At 49.1% G+C, this 27,781-nt stretch overlaps 1 protein-coding gene across 1 annotated transcript; it reads right to left on the minus strand.

Moving 5' to 3' along the window:
- Positions 1 to 146: 146 nt before the first annotated feature.
- On the minus strand, positions 147 to 27,749 carry CFAP52 (cilia and flagella associated protein 52). The gene is given in 10 exon segments (XM_051798084.1): positions 147 to 253; positions 10,832 to 11,006; positions 11,097 to 11,199; positions 11,811 to 11,957; positions 14,043 to 14,094; positions 14,097 to 14,174; positions 17,229 to 17,362; positions 26,058 to 26,125; positions 27,057 to 27,108; positions 27,700 to 27,749. Coding segments are annotated over 10 exon segments (966 nt in total).
- Between the last annotated feature and the right edge of the window lie 32 nt (positions 27,750 to 27,781).

The raw sequence follows: 27,781 nt of genomic DNA on the forward strand, positions 1-27,781 counted from the left end.
GCCGCCGCCCCCCGACGCCCCCCGCCCGGGGCCGCCGCCGCCCCCCGGGGCCGCCGCCCGTGCCCGTCCCCGCCGCGCTCATGGCCGCGGGCGGCCCCAGCCCTGCCCCGGCCCCGCCGGCCCCAGCCCCGGCCCCGCCGCGGCGCTCATGGCCCCGGGCGGGCGCTGGGCGCCGCCGGTGCCGGTGCCGGTGCGGGGCCCGGAGGGGCCGGGCGGGAGGTTTTGTGCGCGGCCGGCTCCTCCCCCGGCCGGGCTGGCTCGGGAGAGGGAGACGGAGACGGGAGGAGGAGGAAGAGGGAGCGGAGAGGAGGAGGAGGAGGGGGGAGAGCGGGGAGAGCGGGGAGCTGCCGCTGGCGGCACGGGCGGCCGAGCCCCGCCTGCCTGGTGTCCTCGGCATCACCCCGGGTGCCCCAGCCCTCCACCCCCAGCATCACCCTGGGGTGACCCAGCCCTCCACCCCCAACATCACCCTGGGGTGACCCAGCCCTCCACCCCCAGCATCACCCTGGGGTGACCCAGCCCTCCACCCCCAGCATCACCCCGGGTACCCCAGCCCTCTGCCCCCTCCACGGTCCCTGGATTTTCCCAGGAATCCCAGCCGTACTCCACAGGTGCTGCCCTGCTGCCCTCAGCATCACCTCAGGATGACTGTGAGATGCCCCAATTCTGCCACCTCTGGATGTTCTCAGCTGGGACAGTGGGACAATGATCACCTCTGCACCCACCACACTGAGGTTTTGGCACATAACGAGGGTTCCTCCACACAGAGACACGAAACGAGGGTTGCCAACCCAGCGCTGGCAGAGCCTGGAGGCTTTGCCCACCTCCTTCCCACCCTGCACCATCTGGCACCACGCTCAGGTGCCCATTTGGGGTCTGGCAGAGCCTGTCTGGGGAGGGATGGTGCTTCCCAAGCCCTCTCTGTTTGGTGAGAGGATGAAGGATGTCCGAAACCACCAGGTCAGCTCCTTGCTCTCCATCTGCAGCACCTTCAGCAGAGAAAACCCACCGTGGGGTTTACAGGCAGCTTTCAGATGCATTAGTGCCCTGGTCCAGCTGGACCTGTCCCATGGCACCATGCCAGCACAAGGAGAGGGTCTGCAGCAGGACCAGTTGTTTCTGCAGTAACTTGCCTTCCACTCACCCACAGCCCCACAGCAGCACATTTCTCTTCAAACAGCTCTGGGGGACTCAAATTGCCAAAGTCAGCCCAGATACATGAGGCTGGCACCTGCACTCCTCTGCCAGCAGCCCCGAGATGAACTCTCACCCAGGACTGCTCTGATGGCTCCCACCAACCCTCTGGGATAACAGCCTGGAGCAGAGATGGGAGGTAGCAGGGCTGCCCAGTGTACCAATGAACCCAGCACATCCCAGCAGCTGCTGTTCAGGGCCACAGGGCTGGGAAGGGACAGAGCAGGAAGGAAGTCCCTCTGCCAGGCAGGGGTGGCCACTAAGTGTCACCTTACTGCAGGGCAGGGGGGTGGCAGTGGCCCCATTGCAGCCAAGCAGCTCTTCTGTCCCTCAGGAACTGCCAAGGCTGATGCTGAGCCGGGGAGGGGGTCTCTGGGGGGGCTAAGCTTGATTTTGGATGCTGCAGGCTCTTCCATCCCTGCAGGCCTTGGCAGCATCCAGCAGCATCTCCCTATGTCCCAGGGAAGGATCTGCTGTGCCAGGCAGCATTCCCACCACCTTCCCCGCCCTGCAGAGGAATGAGGCACCACCAGCACCCCAGGCACAGGGATGTGCTGCAAGCCCTGCCCTGGACACAGCTGGTGATGATGTGACTTCAAAAGAGATGGACCAAAAGGATGGAGGTGTCATGACCCCTCCTCCCTGCAGGCCAGGTGTCCCTGTGCTGGGGGCTGTGAGCTCAGGCAGGGTGGTGGCAGGAGATGGTGACTCCCCTGGGGGACACAGGGCTGGCAGCTGTCAGTGTGCTGGGCATGGAGGAGAGCAGAGGGCTGTGCGCTGCCTCTGGGGCCAGGAGTGATGTCAGACTAAACCCATCATGTCCTGGCGATGCTGAGCTGATGGAGGGGGATCAGCCACCCATGGATCCTCTGGGGATGGCTCTACCACGAGTGGCCCCTGCTTATCCAGAGAGGAGAGAGGGCTGAGCCCAGCTGAAGTTTTCCTCCCACCAACAGCCAGCCCTGATGGGTACGGGATGCCCCCCGAGAGCCTGGCACTGGTGGGGTGAACCCCTGCCAGGCCTCCCAGGGAAGCAGCCCCCTTCTAGGAGTTATCCAGGTCTCTATCTCAGGGGGCTGCTGCCCTGGGGCCAGCTCAGTCTTTCCTCCCAAGGAGGTGGGAATGACGGCAGGAAGCAGCCCTGCCTGGTGGGGTGGTGCCCACCCTTGGGTGGCCTGGGCTGGTGGGATGTGGTGTGGTGGTTCTGTGCAGGATCTGCTCCTGGATAAACCCACCAGCACCTTGTTGGCTCACTGCTCCCAGCATGGCTAAGGAAAGCTGTTGGCACTGGGGGGGTCTCACTGTCCCAGGCAGTCAAGGAAGTCAGCACCAAAGCTGAGCAAAAATTCCAGCTACAAACACTCCTGAGTTCAGAGGTTTGACTCTTGAACTGGCTCTGAACCCACAGTTAAAGCTCATTTCTCAGCATCCTCCTGGCCAGAGAGCTGTGAAATCCATCTTTATCAGGCCAGTAGATAAAATGCTCTTTTGGGAAATACATCCTCAATATTAGTCTCCCTTATCCTATACAAAGGTCACAATCCATAAAGCAAAGTCCTGAGCACTCCCTGGGACCTCCAGCAGATTCCTGGCCCTGCTCACAGGCCCATCCACTGCAAACCCTGCTCTAGACTCTGAGGAGATGGAAACTGGGTTCTACCAGAGCGTTTGCATGAGGACATGGGGATTTTTTCTCTCTGAATTATTTAACAAAGGCAGGTTGTGCTTCATGCAGTGTGGGAAGAATGGGTTTATCGGCTCTAGAAAACTCCCAGCTCACTGAAAAGGAAAGTACTTGTTGTTTCTCTCTGGTTGGTTTTGGCTGGACACTCGAGCCCAGTAGCATCCCACACGAGCCAGAACAGCGGTGGTGGGAGTGAGGGAGGGAACCCGAGCAGGGCTTAATGCTGAGCTAAGTGGAACCAGAAATCCAGAGCAACTTGTTAAAGAAAGCGAGGAAAAACTGAAGGAAAAAGTGAGGGGAGTGGATAGTCCAAGAGGTGGGAACGGATTGAGAGAGTCGGATCAGAACCCGGTGTTTGTTGGAAGGGGGTGGATGGAAAGTGAGACCTGATGAACACATGAAAGAGGAAGAGTCTAAAATGTGACAGCAAAACACAGCTAAGTCAAAAAACCACAAACCTGCCAGAATTTGAAAGTATGGGGTAATGAAAGTGGCTTTCCCAGGGCCCTGTCAGCCCCCCAGCTGTGCCCAGCAAGGCCAGGGCAGGGAATGCTGACAGCACACGTCAGCCAAGGACTTAAAAATCTGTTGGATTTTTATCTCAGTGTCTTTCCAAGCACCAGGCACAGGCATCCTTTGACTGGCAGCACAGCCCAGCCAGCCCAGTGCAGCCAGTGGTACCTTTCCAACAGGTAACACCAGTTTATTCCAATCTAAGGCAATTTGCACGCTGGGGTGAGCTCCAGGAATGCTCACCATGCTAATCTTCCTTTCAATAATATTGTATTTGTGATCTTCCCTCTTTCTCAGATCATTCCAGATGCGATGCCTTCCTATTCAGGCTAAATCAAATATTTATTGGTGCTGCAGCACGACGGCACCACTGGGTTGCATCAGCACTTTCTCCCTAAAATGCCTTTTTTGGGATCTCCTGGCTGTCTCCAGCCTCTGCCTTTCCAGCTCCTGTTTTCTCTGTACCAGGCTTAGACCTTGGAGCAAATGTAGAGCAGGGGAAAAGTGGGGGGGGGGGAGGGGGGGAAGAAGGAAAAGGGGGAAATGCTTGGTCACTATTATGGAAAATTCCTTGCTGTTATGGCATGAATTGTCCCAGTGCTTTGGACACCAGACAGCTGGGATGAATATAAAAACACGGACAGTTTGGGTTTGATTAGGGAGACACGGTGACAGGATGGCACTAGAAATGTTCCCTCTGGCTGGGCATGAGCCTCCATGCCAGGGAGGCACTTGGATATTGGGATGAGCACTGGGATAAAATCCTGAATAGTTTGGAGCTGAGCTGATTCAGGCCCGAGAGAAATCCATTTTCACGCTGCCAAATCATAATGGTTATAACAAAAAAGGAGAAATCTTCCTACATGCTCGCTGGGCTTTGCCATAGGACAATGTTTTCTTTCTTTAAGCCTCTCCCGCTCTCTTGGCACGGGCTGGGAACATCTGTGCGCCGGAGTGGAAACTGCTTTCAACAACCCCCATCCCGCCGCCGGGGCTCGCAGCCCGCGGGCAGGTGAGGGGGGGAGGCAGAGCGGCTCTGGGGGAACCAACCTGCTCTGGATGCTCTCCATCTCGCTGTCCCTCTCCCTGCCTGCACCTCTGCCCCTCTCCCTGCCTGTAGCACTGCCCTTTTCCTGCCTCCACCTTTTCCCCTCTCCTCCTTGCCCATCTGCCCCTCTCCCTGACTGCCCCTCTACCCCCCCCCCGCCTGCACCACTGTCCCTCTCCCTCCCTACCTGCACCTCTGCCCCTCTGCCTGCCTGCACCTCTGCCCCTCTCCCTGCCCGCATCTTTTCCCCTCTCCCTGCCCTTTTCCTGCCTCCACCTCTTCCCCTCTACCTCCCTGCACCTTTGCCCCTCTCCCTGCCTGCACCTCTGCCCCTCTCCCTGCCTACCTGCACCTCTGCCCCTCTCCCTGCCCGCATCTTTTCCCCTCTCCCTGCCCTTTTCCTGCCTCCACCTCTTCCCCTCTCCCTCCCTGCACCTCTGCCCCTCTCCCTGCCTGCCCCTCTGCCCCCTCACTTCCTGTATCTCTGCCCCTCTCCCTGCCTGCACCAGTTTTATGGCTGAAAGGCAGGCAGAGGAATCTCCCCCCTGCCGAAACACCTCCTTTTCCAGCCTCTCCAAGTAGGATTAAATTATAGATAGCAAGCTGAGTTGTTTAGTGCCCCGATTAAAGATGCATGGGGCCTGCCTTTTTTGGGAGTGTGTTTGAGGAGGGACAGCATCAAGGCAGGTAAAAGCTGCTTTTCCAGGGCCCTGGCCTCGTGCTGGTGAACAGCCATGAACATGCTCCATCGGTTCAGAACATGAAAGCAGGAGATAACCCCGAGCTGCAGGAACTTCTGCACTTTGTTTGCAGCAATTTCACTCTGGTTTTAATGCATCTCTACCATCCCTGGCTGCTTCACTGAGCAGGTGTCTCCGGGCTCTTTCCACCCATTATCCCCCTGAACTGAGATGATGGGATCTCCCCAGCAAGCACTGAACCCGGGGGTGAGAAGAGGCAGCTGAGCCTTGATACACCAGCACCGAGCAGGGTTTGTGCTGTGGAAACCACCTGAGGCTCCCCCAGGTCAGGCTGGGGGAGCTCTGAGGTCTCAGCTGGAAATCAGTCTCACACCTTGGGTATCTCCAGGATCAATAAACCACCTTCCAGAGCTACACACATGAAACTACATGGCTTGGCAACAGGGCAGAGCTGGGAGCACCAGCAGAAACCCAGTGTGAGGCAATGGGAGGCATGTCCACAGGGAAGGGTGAGGAGCTGGTTCAGCTCCAGTGTAAGTGGGTCTCCAGGGTCTCAGCTATGGGCCAGCAGCCAGGGAAGGCATGTCCAGGGGGACAAGGGGATTGTAAGTGCTCAAGACTGTAACAGGCAGCAGGAGTTCCCCCCTTTCCTAGTAGAACTCCTACAACCTCAGGGTATGGACACACCACCCATCAGGGATCTCCACAGAGCCATCACTTGTGGCCACTGGAATTCATCACAGGTCTCTCAAGAGATCCATGGCCTGCCTGGCTGGAGATGCTGACCTGCACCACAAAAGGAGGTGTCCTCCTTCTCCAGAGGATTGGCAAACACTGTTCAACCTTCAGCTCCCAGCCAGCTGGTCTGGGAGCTGCTGGAGGAGAAGAGAGCCAAATGCCATCCCTCCCTTACTGCCCACTGCCTGGCAGAGGAAAGCCTGGGCATTGGGCAGTATGGGGAGCAGGCAGGCAGGGAGCAGGCAGGATGCACATGAACAAGCCTTGAAGGACCTGCAAAGTCCAGACTGACTGGACAGAGCAGAGGGCAGTGGCCAAAGATCCAGGGACCAAGTGGAGACCTCCTGCTCCTTGCCAGATCAAGGGGATGCCTCCTGCTAAATCCCATTGTTTAGGGCTGGGACACCACAACAGCTTTGCCCTGCAGCCTCCAGCAGGATATCCATGCTGTGGCCTTCCTTGGAAAGGTTCTGGTGGGCTGAATTCCCCAGGGACTTGCTGCCCCCGTTTAGCCCAGGGAGGGGGGACTCCTCCTGGTGCATCATCCCAGCTCGGCTGTGCATTTGGGCACCTGAGGGCATGAGCACCAGGGAATCCATCTCCACACAAGCAGATGCCACGAGGTGCTGAGGCATGTGAAAACCAACAACAAAAATGAATTTCAGATGCTCATGTGTTAAAACCCCTTAGTGTGTAAAACCCCTTTTGTGCCGAGAACAGGAAGGCGAGGAGGGTGAAGCCTTTCAGTGGTGTCCATGGCCTGAACCTGGGAGAAAGAACTCACTGTGGGGGTGGCATCAGGGGGCTGGAGCCAAATTCTTACTGGTCAAGGGCTCTTATCCCAGCACTGATGGCACAGCTGGCTGGGTGTCCCTCCCTGGCCCAACGCCGAGAGCCGATGGCTGTTTTCCCTGAGAGTTGGACAGCACTGAGATGTGTTTAACACAACTTTCTTTTATTTCCCCACACAATAGTAAATAAAGCCATTTCCAAAACCTAGTACATTCCTGATTTTCACTGATATTCCCCTCATCCAGACCCCAGGCCCTCAGGGGCCAGAATTTAACTCCGCTTTGACATCTCTGGGGTCAGCGAAGGCAGCGTAGGGGAGGTGGTGCAACAACAGTGCCTGTGCATTTCTGCAAGACAAAATTTGGCAAGATGTGGGGGCTGAGGTGTCAGGAGCAGATGCAGCGGGTGTGCAAACACATCTTCTGCCAGTGACACCTCTTTGCTTCTGCGGATACGACTGGAGCAGCATCAGCTGCCTTTGCCTGGGCATAGACGGGGGCACTGCCATCCCCAGCACACTCCTTATGGCTGATCCTGCACACAGGAGCTGGAGATCTCCATTATCCACCAGCTGTTCTTCATGACTCATGACAGCCTAATGACACATTCCTGCTGTACAACACAACGTGCCTGCTGCCAGGCAGTGCAGAAGGAGGAAGTTGGGACTGCAGCTCGTGTTTGCCAAACACAAGCCGGCCGCTGGCAAGGAGCAGCACGGGTTGCTGTGCATATCTGCTCCTGGAGTTGTTCATGTAGGTCACATCCATTTGTACTGCTCCAGGGGCTCCCTGGGGACCTGGGATGCGCTGGTGTGGAGCGTGCAGAGCTCTTAGCACTCGTGAGATGTGCTGGGAGGGACAAGGCTGTGCTGGGGGAAGAGGTGCTGCCAAGTTGCCACATGGCTGAGCACTTCTGGACAAGCCTGGAAGGTCACACAGCTACCTGCAGTCACAACCTGTGGGGTTATCACCACTATTTCCTTTGTGGGAATGTGCCCCAAATCATCTGCCCCTACAGCAGCAAGGATGTGATGGCACAGCCTTGTGCATGGACACTGGGGTTGGGGGGCTAATGGGGTGTGGTGTGCCACAGGACAGGGGAGATGCTGCTGCTGCCACTGACCATCACCCTGGGCAGTGACCTACATCAGCTGCTACACTGCAGCAAGAGAACTCAGCTGGTGTCCCTGTCTAAAATCTGCCCTGGTTTCAATAAAGTGACGTTGCTTCCCACCCAAAAGCAATCTGAGCAGGACAGGGCTCCTCCAAAGAACCTCTGCTCCCAGATTTCCAGTCTGGAGGGTGGAAGGCTCAGAGCCTGAGCTGCCTGGCTGCTGTCACAAACAGAAAGTGTGGTTTGGCAGCCACAGCTCCAGAGGGTGACAGTGGCCAGGGGAGTCAGGAACGCCCGTCTCACTTTGCTGCCTCTGGGGTGTGAAGAACCAGCTGGAGCAGCAGGAGAGTCCAGGGCTCTGGTCTTTACAGCCTGGGAGCAGCCACACCAAAACAGGCCTGTGGCTCTCCAGTGGCCACCTGGATCCTCCCCACAGCTGCAGTGAAGGTTTGGTGTGATCTGGTGGGGACAGAGTGGCTTTGCTGAGGTGGGGCTCTGACAGACAGTGTTCTGCATCTCCCGTCCTGCACCCTGAGCAGCTGGTGGTGACACGGGTCTTCAGGGCTGCCTGGTTGGCTCTCACAGGCTCCACTGCTCCTCTGTGTTCCCCCAGCACAAGCACAAACATTTTGCCTGCCTGTCCCACATTCCAGTGGTTGGATCCTGCCTTCCAAACCACAGCGAGCGTTGCTGCCGAGCTTGTAGAACCTGCTGGAGTGTTTATTGCTGCAGAGCATCAAGGCTCAGCTCCAAAGGGAAAGAGGAAGGAATGACTTAATTCCTTTGCTAAAGGCTCTGTTAATGAGAGCAGAGATATTTCAGCCAGAAGGAATATATTTGCATAGTGTTTGATGGACAACAGAGGTGCACAGATACCCTCCAGTCCAGTCCAAAATGATCCACCTTTACTGTGCTATGAGCAGGAAACATTTTTAGTGGCACAAAATGAAGAAAATGAGCAATCATACCTTTAAATCCCTGTCCTCCTTTGCCTACCAGAACAGCTAATACTGTCAGTACAGGTGTGACACTACCTATTTTGTCACTGCCTGTACATTATCTTTATTAACTAAAACATCTAAAATCCTTAACATTAAGGACTGCAACATTTTGCTGCATTTTAATTGATGACAGAATTCTCACAGGTCTTCAATGCCTGCAAGAGAAATACTCACTTCACTTGCATCACTACACAGGCTGCTGCCTACACTGATCTTTAAACAAACAGTATCTTGAGAGCTGTTGCTTTTAATACTAGATATGATATTGAGTAAGTAAAAGTACAAATACCTATTCCATGGAAATTTGGAGCCTGTTTGAAAAATTAGGCAAGCAACCAGGAATTTGAGTGTGTCTAGCTGGAAACACCCAGGCATTTTCAGAACTGACTGCACTCTCACTCTTGAAAACCAGTCCCCTGAAGAGAGTTTTAAATTGGACACAGCAAAAGAAGAAGCCCCGACATCCTTGTATTCCTTTGAGAATGTGGATTTAAAATCTTGACTCAAAAGAGCTTCCCAGTTAAATGCCAGAGTTGGAGCTGAGGGCTTTTTCCTTAATCAGGACCAGACAAATTAAAATAAACACAGAAGACTGAATTTACACAACAAGTCATTCATTAAAGGCAGGGCGAGAAGGGGGGAGGGAGAAGAGACCACGTGAAAGCAAGAGAGAGCCTACAAAACTGAGCAGAGATACAAGTCAGGCTGTGCCAGAAGACTATCAGGAAAGGTGGCAGTAACAACATGTAAGTGTTACAACAACAGCCAAGACGATTTTCAGAAGTGATGAAACCTTTCACAACAGTCTAAAAGGAACAGCAGATTCGTGGCTGCCCTGAAAAAGTCAGACCTGTTTAGTCAGTGCTATAGGGGCTCTCTGGAGAATCTGATAAATGTATTCCATATAAAAATAGTGTCCCCTCTTATTGTAAAAATGCTTTAGAATTACCTCAGCTGTAAGAGAAAAGGATCACTTGGACTGGCTGGGGGAGCAGCAGCCTGACAGCTCCTGCTCCAGCTGTTTGTGCAAACCTGGGAATCCCAGACCAGACTGGCACCACCTGGAATCCCAGAATCCCAGAGTGCTTTGGGTTGGAAAGGATCTTAAAGATCATCTCATTCCATGTGCTGCCATGTGCAGGGACATCTTCCACTAGACCACCAGCCCTGTCCAACCTGGCCTTGAACACTTCCATGGACAGGGAGTCCACAACCTCTCTGTGCCAGTGCCTCACCTCCCTTGTATTAAAGAATTTCTTCCTAATACCGAATCTAAACCTTCCCTCCTTCTGCTTAAGGCCATTCCCCTTATCCCCACAGTCAGGGGAATACTCAGACACCCATTTGACTTGGGCAGGGTGGGATATTTTGCTTTGGGCATTATGGCAACAACTACTTCTTTCCAGCTGAAGTGCAGTCAGTGCCAGGACAGCACTCGGGGTCTGGCCAGTGAGCTCTGGCCAGCAACTGGTGCCAGTAACACAGAGGGCCTTCAAAATACTCTTAACCAACATTCATTTACCAGGTTAATCAAAAAGAACTGACAGTAAATCCGTGGGTTTTAGCTCAAGCCAAGGTACACACTCCCACAGCTCCCCTGTGCGAGGGCTGGGCTCCCAGAGGAGATGTCACACTGGTGGGGAACATGTGAGCCTGAGGCTGGCTGGAGCCTGCAGTCATTCCTGCTTGTAACCTGACAGGCTGCCAGGATTCTGGAGTAGGTCACTCGAACAAATCACTGGAGTGCACGGAGAACACCACTGAACTAAAGGAGGAGCAGGGCACGAGGAAACCCTGCATTCCCCAGAGAGGTGTGAGCCCTGTCTTCACCTTTACATTACACCTTGCAAGACTGAACCTCAGCATCTCCCCAGGCTGAATCACAGCCCTTTTCTAAGTGGTTTTCTTCAGTGGTTCATTTTATTTTCCCCTTCAGCTGACCTCTCCTTTTAATGTTTTCTTTCCTTTCTGAGATCCTGGCTTCACTGCTCTGCTTTTCCTGGTCTTGGCATGATCTCCTCTTTTCTGGTTTTACCCACCCCCTCACCTGTGACAAAGTGTGCCCCATCTGATGTGATGTCCAACCCACTGATGGCACCTGGCACAGACCCTTCCACTTCTCTGGCACTTCCCAGGAGCTCATCTGGAGAGCAGAGCAGAGCAGAGGGAGGGCTGTGCCTGGAGACCCCACAGATTTCAGCCCTGCTCTGTAACACAACCTTCTGTGGGGGCACAGGAGTTTCACCATGGAACAAGCCCCAGATTTTGTGTTTTGGAGTTTCTGCAAACAGAATTCCTGCAGTTTTTCTTACCCTTCTGCTTGTTGCACCATGGACTATCTGGTACCTTTCAGGATGGCAACACACACATCTGAAAGAGGAGTGGGGTCAAATGATTTGTTTTCTCAAAAAACAACTGCAAAACACCCCCAAATGAGGAAAAAGCAATAGGGTCAGAACCCAAACTTTGTCTGCCTGAACTACCTCTGCTTGTCCTGTACTCAAATCTCTCTTTCTACCTGGATATTTCTCAGGTCCCACTCTGAGGTCAGGGTTTCACAAAGCCTATTGGGGTCATCAGTTCTCTCACCCATCACAGCTGCCTTGTGAGACTTTTGCTCTGCTGTCATATGAACTAATTTTTTTCAATCCTGAATGCTTTCTAGGTGCTATTCACTGTGCAAAAGCTTCCTTACCCTCACCACAGAGCAGAGAGTTTGCAGATCTGCAGTAGATCAACGAGAGTCATAAAGTCCTGGAAAACAGAGCTACAGGGAAATAGGAAATTACCTGTTCCATCCCCTTGGCCAAGCAGGATCCATTATGAGAACACGAGGCAAATGTTTGTCAAAAGTTTTCTGAATTCTTCTTAGCACTGAAGGTTCTGTCCTCCCTGACTTGATCGTTTTTTCTAGTAATTTCTATTTCCAAATCCTCTTTTTCCCCTCCTTCTCGCTATGAGATACCCCAAATAGGGCACAGTGACCCAACAGAGACATTCCCAGCACTTTAAGTGCTTTGCAACACTCATCTGTCTCCTTCACAAGATCCCACATGCTGCACATTCCATCCAGGCTGGTTATGACACACTCTTGGTTGTCCTTCTTCGTCTTCACGCAGGACACAGCAAAGGCTCCTGCAGAACTTGCCTGCCCTGATCTCCCAGACCCTCCCCTGAAAATCACCAGCAACATCTGCTCTTGTACCACCTGGTCCTGACTGAGCTCAGTCAAAGGCTTTTCTCAGCTCTTATTTTCTCTTATAACAGGTACTCACAACTCAATCTCATCAACTGCCCCTGTTTTCCTGTGGGTCGTTCACAGCTGCCTCATTACACTTATCTGAGTTCTCCAGAGTGTGATCCACTTGGTTCAGAAATCCCTGACCATTAACCCCTCACCTTGTGTTTGTCATATTCTCACTCTTCCACGCTTCAGTTTACTCATTTCTGGAGTAGGAAAAGGCCTCTGGTCCAGGAGATATTTCCAGTGCTGCCTTAAAGATCAAAGAGCAGAGCTTCTGAAATGGAATATAAAAAAAGAGCTGCCTGCTATTTGTGCTCCACATAATGCCAGAAAGTAAATACAAACCAGCTCTTTAAATCTTTGATGTGAAATACGTGCCTGAAAGCACCTCTTTTCGCAGTGGTGGTAACAGCAAAAATCTTTCTGCTTTCAGGGCTTGATCTTTCACACCTTGCACTTACTGGGCCACCAGGGCCAAACTTCACGAAATCCATTCGCTTTTAAATTCCACCAAGGTTCAAATCCTAGGGAAAATGTAGAGATTTAGGCACTGACATCAGAAGCAGAGAGAGCTGACTGTCCATGTTTCCCAGTCTGACGCTGAGTTAACTACAGGATCTGGGTCTCCAACTCCCACTTGATGAATGTTCAGAGCATCCAGGTCCTTGAAGTGTCCCTGGAAGTGGCAGCTTCCAGATGACTGATTTTGACAGAACCATTCCCTTTTCAGAACAGGTTTTTTTGTGTTTCCAAATGAACACTGCAAGTGCTCCCCTGCAGTTCTCGTTTCTGCTTAACCAACCTTTAGCTTCAATTCGGTCTCAGCTGCCTTTGTCAGTTCAGAGATGAACTGAGCAGAGCCTGTGCCAGTCTCCGTGTGTGAAGCAGAATCCAGGTCCTCATCCTCCACATCCTCTAGAGTTAATCACCCCAGCTGCTTTAATGTGCTTTTCTCAGGAAGGGCTGGAGTGGCTCATCATGTCTAATGTCTTTATGCAGCGAGACAAGGCTCTGCTGTGTCACTGCTCTGCAGGAGAGTGAGGTGCACAATGACTCACAAAGATGGCTCATTGATTAGCACACCAGCCCGAGATTTGGGAGCCCTGCCTTCAATTCCTCCCTCTTCCAGACTTCCCGTGCCCTCACCAGCACAGCACACTGAACCCTTCATTTCAGGGCACACAAGCAGAGCACTGAGCAGATAAATCACAGCACAATTAAAGGTTTGGCTCTCACCAGAATGCAAGGAGGAACTCAAACCAAGGCAAGAAACTGAACATGAGCTTCCCAGTCAAATTATTTCTTTTGAATATAAATAAAACTCCAGTGCTTAAATTATTTAAATGTTAGGAAAGCAGTGTCACTTTAACTGACTGAACAGGGTCATTGCTTTATGAAGTTGCTCTATGCAGTAGCTGAAGTACACGATGTTTGTTTTGCATGGCTGGAAATAAATTGTTGAATGGCACAGGTATGATGCCTACAACATGTTTTCTAACTTTATTGTTATTTGTACTGGAATGTTTCCAAAATTGTATTAGGAATGGAGTGCTATTATATTATCAGGGTCCAATTAACACCTAACCACAGAGCACCATCCCAGAAAACTGGGAAGTCACCCAATAGAGTACAGTGATATAAAAGGAACTTTGTGCTGTGAAATCAATTCATACAGGTCACTTTGGGCAGGACAAGGAGCTCCAAAGCAGCTACAGAAAGAAAATCTGTGCTGGAGCACAGTTAGATGGAGGCTTGTAAGGGATGACTAAAGCAGATAGAGCAAATACAGGGGAGAGACAAATGAAGAAAAAGGATTAAGAGCATATTCTGCATTAGAAGGATTTCCAAGACTACTAAGGCTGAAGAAATTGTTTTACATCATGCCCCCTGAGATTTGCACATATCAAAGCCAGTGTTTTGGAGCTCAGACCTTTGCTGAAGTGGAAAATGAGAACAGCTCACTCTGTGATGAGAGCACAGACCTGCTCCAGGGTTTTAAGCAAAAATTTCCTGCCCTTCACCTCCTCCACTAATGATTCATTTACAGTCACTTGTAGCAGCAATTCCAAGCTACAGGCACTGTCAATCACATTCATTGACTGCCCAGTCTCTGCCTTCAAGGCATGGATTTTCCCATCATTCCAATCTGATGAACATAAAGAAGCAGATTATCCAGGCCCACAGACTTTCCTTGTATTATTGTCTCTTTTTCCTTTCCTAATGAACCCTATTTTAATTAAGCTTATTAAGCTTTTATAAGGCCCACCCTGCTAGGTCACCAGTGTACATGTGAAAACCTCCCTACTGCAGATGAGCCCACAGAGTGATGGTCCCAGAGAAACCATTAAAATTTAATTCCTTTTTGATTCTGGCTGTGGACAAATTGTTTGGTAGCAATGGGGAGAGATGGGATCTCTGCTCTAGGACTGCAGTGGGCCCTGTGGCAGCAATTTGCACATGGCAACAGGGAGCAGCTTTACACCAAAGGTGCTCTCCATTCACCACAGGCCTGGAAATCACATCCAAAGCCAGGTCTCCAAACCTTGTCTTCCACGTACACCACAACTACAGCACCAGGACACTGAGCAAAGTTCCTTGGAGCAGCTGCCAGCAAAGAGGCCTTTGGGTCAAGTCATGAGCTGAAGTTAAACCCATTCCCAATTTAATCCTCTCTTCATTCTAACATACTGATGTTTATTTAATTTGGCAACACTTGAAGACTGAACTCATCTGCCTCTTATAGAATATCTCTTACAAGGACAGGCTGGGAGGGCTGGACCTCTTCAGCCTTGAGCAGACCTAACTGAGGGGATCTTATAAATCTCCATCAGGGGCTGCAGGGAGGGGGCAGAGGATGGCCCAGGCTCTGCTTGGGGGACCCAGCAATGGCACAGCAGGAACAGGCAGGAACTGATGCCCAGGAAGCTCCAGCTGGACAGGAGGAAGAACTTCTTTGCTGGGCAGTGACCCAGCCCTGAACAGAGAGCAGAGAGGGTGTGGAGTCTCCTCACTGGGGATATTCCAGACCCATCTGCACACAATCCTGTGCCATGTGCTCTGATTCTGGGATTCAAGTATGTGTCTTCTGGCCTGGCCATTACCTGAAACATCTCTCAGGCCATCCCCCATAACCTCTGTGGCACTGCAGGTCGTGTTGGGGATGTTGATTCACACCACACCCCAGGTAGCAGGTAGTGAACAAGTCAGGAACTCCTCTGGAGAATTCAGAGAGATGTGATGAGGAGAGGCAACAAAAAATGCTTCTTTCCTAATCAGATCTCAGATCATCCTTTGAAGCTTTGCTGTTTCTAACATGCACCTGTAACCTTCCCAACAGGGATCACCAGGGTTAAGACAAAGGCCTTTCTCTCACATAAAATCCCCCCAGTCTGGCTTCTACTCAAAGATTCGTTTTAAGGAACATTTAAAGTAAAACTTAAAAAAATATTTCTACCTTTAGAATCACAGAATCATTAGGGCTAGAAAAGCCCTCTAAGATCATCGAGTCCAACCTTTAACCCAACGAGTTTCCCTTTTTGGATGCTGTGACCTGTATTTCCCACATTCAATCTCAAAACAACTTCACGTGTTGTGTATAACAGACACAGAAGTGGGTGTGTAGAGGTGCTGGCTGCCCAGATTTAACATCAGGGATGAACAGCAGCCTCACATTGTAAAGATGTCATTTTTTATCTTGCTTACTGGATGATTCCTATTCAGCATCGCTGAGGGCAACAGGAACGACGGCAGGAGCCTGTTTGTAACACACTTGTTCTACATGTTTGAATAAAAAGAGACCTGCCACGTTTCAAAAGCCATGGGGCTGAATACTTTGAAATCAGCTCTGAGCCACACATCCCAGGGACATGACAGAAAGGAGAACCTAGAAAGTACCACAAGCCTTTGTTCGACGTCCCCGTCTACGGCGGAAAGATGAACCAGGGCAGAGAAAACTGGCACAACAAAAGTGCAGCCCCTTTCAAGCCCAGTCTGTGTGGGTGCTTTATAAAGTAGGATAACATCTGCAATTCAAGTATTCTGAAATGCCAGAACAGGGAAATGAAGCCTGTGTTTCCCTCTCAGCAATATTCTCTGTTCAAGGGCAGCTGGCAGATAAAGATTCAAACATCTGTGCAGGGGTGCAGTCCTGCAGTGCTTACAATCATCACTAAATCCAGCTCATCCAGGTGCCTCTGTGGCACAGGTGCACCAGTCGGGGACACTGGCATCAGATTAACCTAAAGCTGCAAATGATTCACTCACTACATTAGAAGGAGGTGGATTTTTCAGGCTGGTAACATCTTGCACCGTGCACTTTGCTGCACCTTGGTAAGGTTTGATCCTCTGTGCCATGTCAAGAAGTGATGTAATAATGACATGTCAAAAACAAAAACTTTCATTGGGATCAAACTCTCATCCAAGGTCATTTTGGATGGAGTTCTGAGCAACCTGGACTAGTGGAAGGTATGGTTGGAACGAGGTGATCTTTAAGGTTCCTTACAACCCAAACCATTCTAGAACTCTAGGAGAATTTGTTTTCTGAGAGAAAACAATTGATCCATTGTGGTTTTTTAAATAAAGTGTCATGATCCTACTATACAGGAGATGTTTGCTGTCCATCCACAAGACACACCAGGATGCCCAGCAGTTCTTGTCACAAGCCTAGAATTTGATTCAACATGTCACATTGTCAAACAAGTCAATTGTAAGTGATGCTGAGACCCAAAAAGGCTCTTGGAGCAGCTGTTAGCCATGTTGTGGGGGCAGTAAAGCTGACACCTCTACAAACTGCACAAAAGCAGAATTTCAGGTTCCCACTGCTGGCACCCAGAGAGGCCCCAGTGTCAGAGCACCAGCCCTAGGAGAAAAGGGGGAAGTTGGCATCACTGCCATAACTCAAATGTCAATAATTCCAGCCTTTTTATTCAGAATTCTTTCTGTAGATCAATGTTTTTTCCAACTCTCAAGCTGAACTGGCTCCTGCTTTCAGGCAGCTGCTCATTGTCACCCTTGTGTTCACTGGGAGGTTACAGGATAAATCATCCTGTCAGGACTTCAACTGGTTTTGGGTTCCTGTTTGTTAAAAGAAGCTTATTAGGTATCCTGACCTTAATTGCAGCTTACTGAAACTTCTTTGCCAGCCAGAAGCACCCCAGCTAGTCACTAGAGAAAACCAATGTCATTGATGCTTCCTTGTGACAGGCAGGGATCAGCTCCTCTTGAAACTCAGAGTAGTTCATTCAACAAATCTGCCACTCATTTTTCCCTACAAAGAACTGGTCACCCCAACCTCTACATGTCAGGGAAGTTACAGCACCCTGAACTTGAATTTTCCTGTTAAGAGATAACTGAATTTTGGCTTGATATTGACCTCAATGCACTTATTTTCCATCTCCTCTAGAGGGTCTTGACCTCCCTCCTTCCCCAGAAAGCTCCACGTTTGGCTGTGATATCAGTATGCAAGAACATGGTCAGGACTAACATTTCATTCCCTCACCTGCTAATATTTTACATGATCTTGCCTGTCCCACCTGCCTCTGCCAGGGTGTGCAAAGGTAACACTGCAGAGACTTTGTTTTTTGGACCAGAGCCCAAGGGCAACAGCTCCTTGTTGATATTCTTGCTCAACTGCACTTCAATATCCCGTATTCAAGAATATTTCCAGACAGCTTAGGTCTTTGGGGAATAGTTTCAATTGTACAAGGCTAAGCTGGCAGGACTGTGCACTGAAGCTGGTTACTCAAGCAGTGCAAAATGAATTGCTGTGAGCCCGACTTTCAAATCCCCCGTGAAGTGACGCCTGCAGGTTTCTGTTTTGTAGGCAGAGAAAAGCCTTGCACGTACTCCAGCACTTCCAGACACGTGCCCACCCAACCAGCAGAGCCTCCTTTACAATCCCTCCTCCAGCAAACCCTTTCTAAGCTGGAAAATCCTGCTCTTTCTTAGCTGGGGTAAATAAGAGTAGTTTTGCTGACTGCAACAGACTTAGCCCACTTTGCTCCATTTTAGGATCTGTCTCCTAATGCCTGAAAGGAAAGAACACTCACTTAAATGAGGGATGAGTAGGTCAGTTCACCTCTGTGCAAACACAGGCTGTAATTCTCAGCCTGCTCTCCCTCAGCTGTGGAACCACACTGGCCATTTTGTCTGTGGGACTGCAATTCTGATGCTTATTTGGATTATGCCTTTAGGTAAAAACAGGTGATTCTTACACTGTGTCCCTTTGGGGGAAGCATCACCTCTGCCTTCCCATCTCCAAGCTCACTTCATCACTCTGGAGGTGGAATCTTTACAGAGAGCTCCAATCCCTCCTCCAGTGCCAACTGTTGTGTTTCCTGTCTTTAGCAAAAGCAAAGCTGTGATTCCCTCAGAGAAAACAGGATCAAGGCACAATTGGATGGGATTGGAGTCTCCTTGCTGCTGCAGCCAATGCTGAACAGCATCAAAGTCCCTCCTGCCCCTGGTGATGGTATCTGTCACTCAGCCATGGCTTTTTCAGTGTTCTTGGGCTGACCTGGGCTACAGAGTGACTCTCTGGAGGGAGAAGAGAGGAAAGAGTTATTAATTATAGTTGTATTACAGTGTAAGGAGCAAGTAAATATCATCACTGTGTGTCCTTCAGCATAGCAGGGATCACACATGATCCTAAAAATCCTTACCTCATTCCAGCAACACACACATTTTATGTCAGTGCCTCCACTTCTCCTTCCACTGATTCTTTGTCTCAGACATGGAAACAACAGAGGATAAAATTCAGCCTCAGCATCCTTTCCTAGAGCTGCTTTTACTGCAGGTCCTCTGTGTCCCAGGCCCCTCTCCCTGTCTGAAGGATGCAATCCCGTCTCCTGCCTGTCAGTAATTAATCACATTTGTCACAGAAAAGCTTTGAAATGAGTCAGCCTGTCATCAGCATGGGTGTCTGCTCTTTCCTAAGATGAGGAGATCAACAGGTCAGCCATCAGGAAGAGGAGAAATGATTTTCCACAGATAAAGTACCAGACTACAGCAAAAAAATCCAAACCAACCAGCAAATAACTCAAATCATTCCTTAGCCTTGTCACAAAATTTGAAGTGTAAGATGAAGTCTCTGCTTCAGTTCTGTCACCTGTGAAGGAATATTGCTCTTCTGTCCAGAACACAGCAGATTAACTTCAATATCTGAGAGACCCCAGAATAGGCTGCAAAAGGGGTAAAACTACCTCTGTGGGGTTAAGTCATAGAATCACAGAATCACAGACTGGTTTGGGTTGGAAGGAACCTTAAATGTCATCTCATTCCACCCCCAGCCATGGGCAGGGACACCTTCCACCAGCCCAGGTTGCTCCAAACCCTGTCCAACCTGGCCTTGGACACTTCCAGGGATGGGGCAGCCACAGCTTCTCTGGGCAACCTGTGCCAGGGCCTCCCCACCCTCCCAGGGAAAAATTTATTCCCAGTATCCCATCTCACCCTGCCCTATGTCAGTGTGAAGCCATTCCCCCTTGTCCTGTCACTCCAGGCCCTTGGAAATAGTCTCTCTCCATCTTTCCTGTCACTTTTTCAGGTCCTGGAAGGTCACAATTAGGTCACCCCAAAGCTTCTCTTCTCCAGGCTGAACAATCCCAGCTCTCCCAGCCTTTCCTCCCAGCAGAGCTGCTCCATCCCTCTGCTCATCTTGGTGCCTCCTCTGGACTCTCTCCAGCAGCTCCATGTCCTCCCTGTGCTGTTCCCAGGGCTGGAGCAGCTCTGCAGGGGGGGTCTCACCTGAGGGGGCAGAGGGGCAGAATAACTTCCCTGATATTCTGAAATCCTCCCTGAAATCCTGATATTCTTTCTCAGAAAATTATCCCTCCTGCTGGGGCAACTACACATAAGTGATATGGAAAATAGATAACAAAAAAGGGAATAAAGGAGCTTTATGCCATCAGGACTTGGACTGAGAACAAAGCTCTGGCACGAAGCAAGTGCATACAAGAGGCAGAGACCAGCTGGTGGCAGCTCCAGGCTCCCCAGGGCTTGTGAGGAGTCTGGTGAGTTTGACATTTTAACTTGCAATATAAACTCCAGCAACATTTGCCACTACCTGGGTTCACAGACAGTGCTGCCAACTGTGGTTGGTTCAGAATATTCCCGTTTTTTTCACTCCAAAACCAAGCTCTATGTGTGAAGACACCATTTTCTCTTTGGTAAAGTGTTTTCTCAGATAGAGAAATGACCTCTAGTATTTGTTGCTGTGAAAGTATGAGAAGAGATTTCCCAAAAAATAATAACAGAGATAAATCAGAGTAATTCTGCATTTATTCTTAAAAAAAAAATCACTGTCATGTGCTTTGCTGGTGATTTTTGAACAAATACAGGTGTCAGCACTTCCTGATAAAGTTTGACACCTAAGCAGCACCACCCAGCATTCCTGTGCTTTCCAAACATTAATCTGTCCTAATCCCAGATATTTTCAGGATTAAACACTTGCAGAGTGTTTCAAAGAATAAAAGCCAGGAAGTGTTGATTTTCTGTGTGGAAGGAACTGAAGCTCTAAGGAAGGGGAGAGAGGAAGAGAGGAAAGAAGGGAAACCAACGTGGACATTCAGGCTCTGCAGAGGTCTGATGAGTCTGGAAAAATTACTTTGGTTCAATTATAAAACTAAATAGAAGCAAATGATCGTTTTTAAAGTCTTGCTTACAGAATCACAGAATTAGGGAATGGTTTGGATTGGAAGGGACCGTAAATATCATCCAGTTCCACTCCCTACCATGGGCAGGGACACCTTCCACTAGCCCAGGTTGCTCCAACCCCCGTCCAACCTGGCCTTGGACACTTCCAGGGATGGGGCAGCCCCAGCTTCTCTGGGCAACCTGTGCCAGGGCCTCCCCACCCTCACAGGGAAGAATTTATTCCTTATATCTAATTAAATTTCCCCTCTTTCAGTTGGAACCCATTGTTCCTTGTCCTATCACCACAGGTCCTGAAGAAAAAACATCACCATATAGGTACCTGGGCATTCCAGTGCTGGCATTCCAAGCAGCCTTTCATCCACCTATGCACCAGCTTAAGGAATATTTGAATATTTAACAAACACAAGAATCAAGTAATTGTGGATGTCAGGGGGAAAAAAAAAAAGAAGAAGAAATAAAAAATAATTCCTGATTTTTAATTTAATTGCACTGGATTTCTTCCTTGGTCTGCCTCCAGCAGCAGCACATCCAGAGTCTCCTGTAGTATCAGGACTGATCCCTGTGAAAAACACAACCCCCAGCGAGGGTTTCATGCCACACTCCCACAACACGAGCAACCAGGAGCCAGGCTTCATGCAAATATTCTCTAAAGCAGGAGAACAAAGGGATTCTTTTTAATCAGAAATGTGATACACAGGCAGAACTGTTTCTGAACAATGTATTTAAAAATTTCCTATGAGGTGCTGGCAGCCTTTTGGGAGTCCTCTGTTATCACGGGCCCATCAACTGGCTTTTGATGTGCTGCTTTGCAGTTTGCCCTGTAAAAGGCTCCCACCTCACATGCCCTTTGGGGTTGGCATTAGGGCAGGAGGTGGCATTTGAAATCAAACTGATAACTACAGAGTTTATCTGATTACAGCTCCCTGCTGCTTGCTGATAAATCAGAGTTTTTGCAGCACTGCCAAGACTGCTTTGATTTGTCCAAGGTATCCTCTACAGTTCTTCACTTCGAGAGGGAAGAGGGTATTATTAGCACAGAAAAAAAACACCTTAGAGTGGACAGGATTCATTGCAAGGCTCATAAAATCATTGTTTGGATTGGAAGTGACTTAAAAGACCATCCAGTTCTACCCCAGCCATGGGTAGGGACACCTCCCACCAGCCCAGGTTGCTCCAAGCCCCGTCCAACCTGGCCTTGGACACTTCCAGGGATGGGGCAGCCACAGCTTCTCTGGGCAACCTGTGCCAGGGCCTCCCCACCCTCACAGGGAAGGATTTCTTCATAATATCTCATCTAAATCTACCCTCCTTCAGCTTAAAGCCATTCCCCTTGTCCTGTCACTCCAGTCTTCTCCAGACTGAACGCCCCCAGCTCCCTCAGCCTGTCTTCACAGAGTTCATCAGAGTCTGATTTCAACATTAACTTGATAATTGTGCTTCTTTCTTGTCCAGGCTGTTCTTTGAATCCCCACGAGTAAATGGCTTTAAGTTGCACTTGTTATTCAAGCAGTCAAGCAGTTCACATTAACGATGCCATGAATACTCTGGATGCTGCCAGACCTCTTGTAGATGAAACACAGAGTCTATGTAGGAGGTTAAAAATATCACCATTCATTATTTACTTCTTGCAGAACGAAACCACTGCTTTGAAGTACGATTATAAATAAAAATACCAGCAAAAGTCCCGCCTGCCCGTTCCCTCCCCTGCAGGGATACTTGCTCTTTGTCCTGTTCTGATCTCTTGTGAAGTTCTTCAGCACCCTATGAACTCTTCCAACACATCTTTAAAAATATATATATATATTTTTTTTTTTTTACAGTGCAAATCAGCTCTTCCTGAAAAGGTATTTGCAGTTGTCCATCCCACTTTGCATCTGCACTTGGAGCTGCTTGGGCTGTGACAGGGAACAAAATTAATTTGGTTGTTTATTCCAGTATTTATAGATGTTACAGAAACACACTTAAAGTTAATTCCATGTAGGTGGAAAACAAGTTGCGTCATCCCAGCAGTGAAGGGTTCTGCCACTCCCCTTCAAAACAGAAACAAAGAAAACTTCAGATCAAACCTAGAAGATAAACACGTTCTCGTATATCTAAAGGCAAAGTTCCTTTAAGGTTGACCAAACTTATTTTCAATCAACATCTTCTCCTCACCCAAGCAGATCTAAACCCCTTTTTTTAAAGATAAGCTCGTCTTGGGGTGGCTGTGGATTCCAGGTTTAGAGTTTCATGCTGTGCCATGGGCTCATAATTCCCTGGTGTGATGGGTGAACAAGGTGTTCAGAGGCAAAGGATGATGTTTGGTCACTAAAATGCATCTTTTCAATGCCCCATCCCTGGAAGTGCCCAAGGCCAGGTTGGACAGGGCTTGGAGCAACCTGGGCTAGTGGAAGGTGTCCCTGCCCATGGCTGGTGGTTGGGATAAGATGATCTTTAAGATCCCTTACAACCCAAACCAGTCTGTGATTCTGTGATCTTCGCAGGTGAATTGCAACAAAGGGATGAAAATGGTTCTGCAGGGAGGGAGATTGGGACAGTTCCACCACTGGAGGCTCCAGGGAGGGGGAAATTCCCTCTCAGGACAGGCAGTACACATCCCAAAATCCACATTTTGGAGTAGCTATGCCTACCTGGAGCAGCAGGACTCAACTGAAACTGAAAGCAGCCATGGGGCAGGAGAGGTGAGAATTTTCATCACAACTACTAATACCTGGTACATCTTCAACAAAGATTCCCCAGATGTCCTGTGGAATCACACAGCTCTGAGGGGGGAAACAAAAATCAACACTTCTCCCAGAGTTAGCAATACCTCGTGCTAAATTGTGTGAAAACAAGGATGGAAACACTTTTGTTTTGATCAATGCCATGGCTTTGACTCGGAAAAAACACATCTGCAAAATGCCTCTTCTGTCACTGAAGGGAATTTCTGCCATAAGACATTAGATGCTACGTGCATTCAGAGAGGACTTGTTGACAGCCTAGTGACAAGGTATTATTTGTGTGCAGAGATGTGGGAGGGGAATCACAGGACAGAGTTAGGGAGGGAAAAATGGAAAGCACAAAAATGGATCTGACAGGAGTGGGAGACAAAACTGTACCAGTTTCTCAGTGACTGCAGCAACAGGTTTGCCCTGAGGGATCTCCCATTTCGGGCATTTGGAAACTGCATTTTGTAAGAGTGAGGGAAGAGACCAGAGAGGAAGAAAGGAAGAGGGGAAGGGTTGGTAAGGTGAGCCTGTGCCTGGTTAAAAGCCTGTCTTTGAACAAAAACATCTGTTTTAAGCAACAGGGTAAAGGAGGAGATTGGAGGGACTGTTGTTTCCACCCAGTGTGTCTCATTTTCTCTCCCTTCTTCCAAAATGGCCACTGTTTTGTCTTTAGTGGATGTCACCAAGTAACACAAATAAAATGCAGAGAAGACAGATTAATGCCCACCAGCTGCTTTTAATGGGGATAGTGACAGATCACAGAATCACAGATGGTTTGGAGTGGAAGGGACATGAAGGCTCATCTCCTTCCACCCCCTGCCATGGGCAGGGACACCTTCCACTAGCCCAGGTTGCTTCAAGCCCCATCCAGTGTGGCCTTGGACACTTTAAGGGATCCAGGGGCAGCCACAACTTCTCTGGGCAACCTGTGCCAGGGCCTCCCCACCCTCACTGTAAATAAATGTATCCTAAAATCAGGTTTTAATTTTACACCACAAAATACATTCATCCTCATGCAAGAAAGTTCTTCAGGGAAGTGTTTGCATCCCTCAGGTTTCACTCCCTCCACTGGGTGTAAACAGAGAAGTTACAGGAAGTCTTATATCAATAAATAAAGAGAAATAAGAACAAGTGCACTAAGCTGGTGCTGAGGGTCCATCATCAAAGCTCCTCCACGCAGAATTCTCTCCAATGAAAGGCCAGAGCTCCTTATTCCAGAGACATTCCTGCCTCAGGATCTGCATTCTGAGACCCCTGAGTGCCAATTATAGACAAAAAAGGCTAAGTTAAGAGAACTCTGGGGTTATGAAGTCAAGCACTTCTGGGGTTATGAAGTCACAGAGCAATAGAATCAATGTACCCTGAGCAACCTTGTTTTGCCCCAGTTGCACACGGGCGTTACAATAAACTAATTATATTATCTGTTCTGTCTTCTTCAGTAAAACCTCTCTCTCATCAGTGGTAGAATCAGGATTTCAAAAAAACAACTTCCTGGAGGGAAGGAGGAAGAATAATACGTGGAATGAGCACTAAAATCGAGGCGTTGATTTTTGGGGTCTTTTAAGAGTCTTTGGAGTTTTTCCAAAATCCTCTTCCTGTGGCAAATAGTGATCTTGGAAAATTTCAGCCCAGATGATTTAACAAATCTGTTAGATCTGAATATAGACCTTATAGCAGTTGGCGTGGGGAAACCTCTCAAATAAGCACTTCTGCCATTCCTAGGAATATCTTCTGTCTCACTCCAGCTAATATCTCCCTAAAAAAAAACCCCAACTCAGGACCTAGTCCATTTTTATGCTCATTTTTATCTTTTTATGACTTTTACCAGATTTAGTATAAGAGAACTCTGCAGGATGACACATGAGATTCAGGAAAAACCCAAATTCTGAGTGAAATGAAACCCAACAAAGCCAAGCCAAGGATCTCAAACTTCAGGATCGAGATTGAGACACTCACAAAGAATAAATAGCACAGGAAAAGGGTTCATCTGTGAATCAATTTTGTGATGTTCCTCTGGAGGTTGCCCTACTTTCTGCTACTAACAAAGAGGAGGATAAGGAAAAAATTCAAGTTGCAGAGCTGCTCCTCACCAAGAAATCTTCTTCTGAGGTTCACAGTCAATCATCACCTTGTTTGTATTTCACTTTCAGAACCTCACCACTCCATGTGCCAACTGAAAAATAACTCTCATCATCTATAATCAATAGGAAAGCATAAAATAAAGGAGGCTGTGGTCTAGATAGCAAGATACTTGTCCCAGGTCTAGCTCTGGGCTGCATAAATAGCTTTATTTATTTCAGAATGTTGCCAAGATCTAATCTGAGGGGATCCAGCCAATGTTTTCACTCAAAGTTCCACAACACTGTGGAACACGAGACATTTCCTAACCAAATCTAGGTAATATTTTGAAGCAAAAGCGGGATTCTCTGGGTGTGTGACTAAAATATACACTGCCTCTCCTCATTTCAGCATTCAAAACTCTCTTTCCCAGGATGATGAAACCGTGGGAGACCATCTGTCATGAGCCAACACTTGGTAACTGCCCGGGCATCGCCCAGCTGTAACTGGCATTTCTAGCACTGCTGTGAGAGTTTGTGGGTTTTCTCTCACCTGATGAGGATCTCTCAGTTCAGCCAGATTATTTTGGCTGAAACTTGCCTTTAACACACGTGGCCACTCTTCTCAGTTTCACTGTCTGGCATTTGGTTGGTTGGGTTTTCCTGCGTGAGATATCCAGCTCCCACAAATGGTCCCAGTGTGTTGGGAGATATTAGTTGTGAGGCATAAATGGGTTTAAAGCAGAAGGAATCACACACAGCTATAACACTGTGGGATTTAGTATGTTGTTTGCTTGGCTTTACGAGCATGAGAGGCTGGATTTGCTGAAGCCTCGGGACACAAGCTCTGTATTTACACCTAGAGATGTTTTCTGCTGGAATAGATTTAATTTTCTCAGTGATTTCCCAAGTAGCTGGTACAGTGCTGAGTTCTGGCTTCAGTATGAGAAAAATATTGTTACCACACTGATGTTTTGGTTGTTGGTAAAGGATTTTTATCCTAAATGTAGGGCTTTTTTAGTTTCCCCTGCTCTGTCAGGTGCACCAGAAGTGCAAACCAGAAGATCAGGAGGCTACAACCATCAGCAGAACTATCTCATTCCAACCCCCCTGCCATGGGCAGGGACACCTTCCACCAGCCCAGGTTGCTCCAAGGCCCATCCAACCTGGCCTTGGACACTTCCAGGGATGGGGCAGCCACAGCTTCTCTGGGCAACCTGTGCCAGGGCCTCCCCACCCTCACAGGGAAGGATTTATTCTGTACATTTAACATAAATTTCCCCTCTCTCAGGGTGAAGCCATTCCCCCTTGTCCTGCCACTCCAGTTCCTGATGAACAGCCCCTCTCCAGCTTCCCTGGAGCCCCTTCAGATCCTGGAAGGTGCTGTGAGGTCTCCACACCACCTTCTCCTCTCCAGGCTGGACACCCCCAGCTCTCCCAGCCTGTCTCCATAGGGGAGGTGCTCCAGGCCTCTTATCAACTTCGTGGCCTCCTCTGGACTCGCTCCAACAGTTCCACTTCCTTCTTATTTTGGGGGCACCAGACCTGGCCACAGCACTCGAGGTGAGGTCTCACCTGAGCAGAGCAGAGGAGCAGAATCACCTCCTTTACCTGCTGGCCACAATCCTTCTGGTGCAGCCCAGGATACAGGTGGCTTTCCGGGCTGCAAATCAAATACAGTGGGATGAAATCCACACATGCAGAAACATCCAGGGTTTTTTCCCCACTGGAAGAATTAAAAAGCCTTGACAAGGCTTCATTATTCTGAAATATTAATAAGGAGTAAAAGAGCAATATCAGAGGGACCAGCAGGAATTCTCTGTCTTTTCCACTGTCTGTTATGGTAATTTTTTCCATGTAAACCAAAGATCTTAAAGGTTCAGCAAAAGCACATACAGGGATTACAAAGGAGTATGTAACAACCTGGACACTTCATTTCCCAGACACATGCCACATGGAAATCCTAGTTCCTAGAATGAGGAATGAATGGTATGGGACACTCCCAACTTTCTAGCACAATTTAACTGATAACATTGGAGCCAAAACAGAATCTTTATACAGAGCCACCCTTAACCTTTAACAAAGTGTTAAAATTGCACTTGTAAGGGCAACTGCAGCCAAGGACATCCACAGCCTTCCCAGATTTCCGGGGAAGTGCAGGTCCTGGACACAGCTGAATGTCAGCCTGTCTCCAAACCACACAAAATGTGACTTTTTGTACCAAGATTTGTTACAAGCCAGTGACCAATTGTACCTCACATCTGGTGGGGGCAGGAGACGATCCAGCAGCCTTCGAGATATCATTGTTCCTACATTAATTAACCATTGTTCAGAGC

This window comes from Manacus candei, unplaced genomic scaffold (assembly GCF_025592945.1).
Source record: "Manacus candei isolate 608988 ecotype Guabito, Panama unplaced genomic scaffold, ASM2559294v1 h1tg000047l, whole genome shotgun sequence".
NCBI classification, from domain to species: domain Eukaryota; kingdom Metazoa; phylum Chordata; class Aves; order Passeriformes; family Pipridae; genus Manacus; species Manacus candei.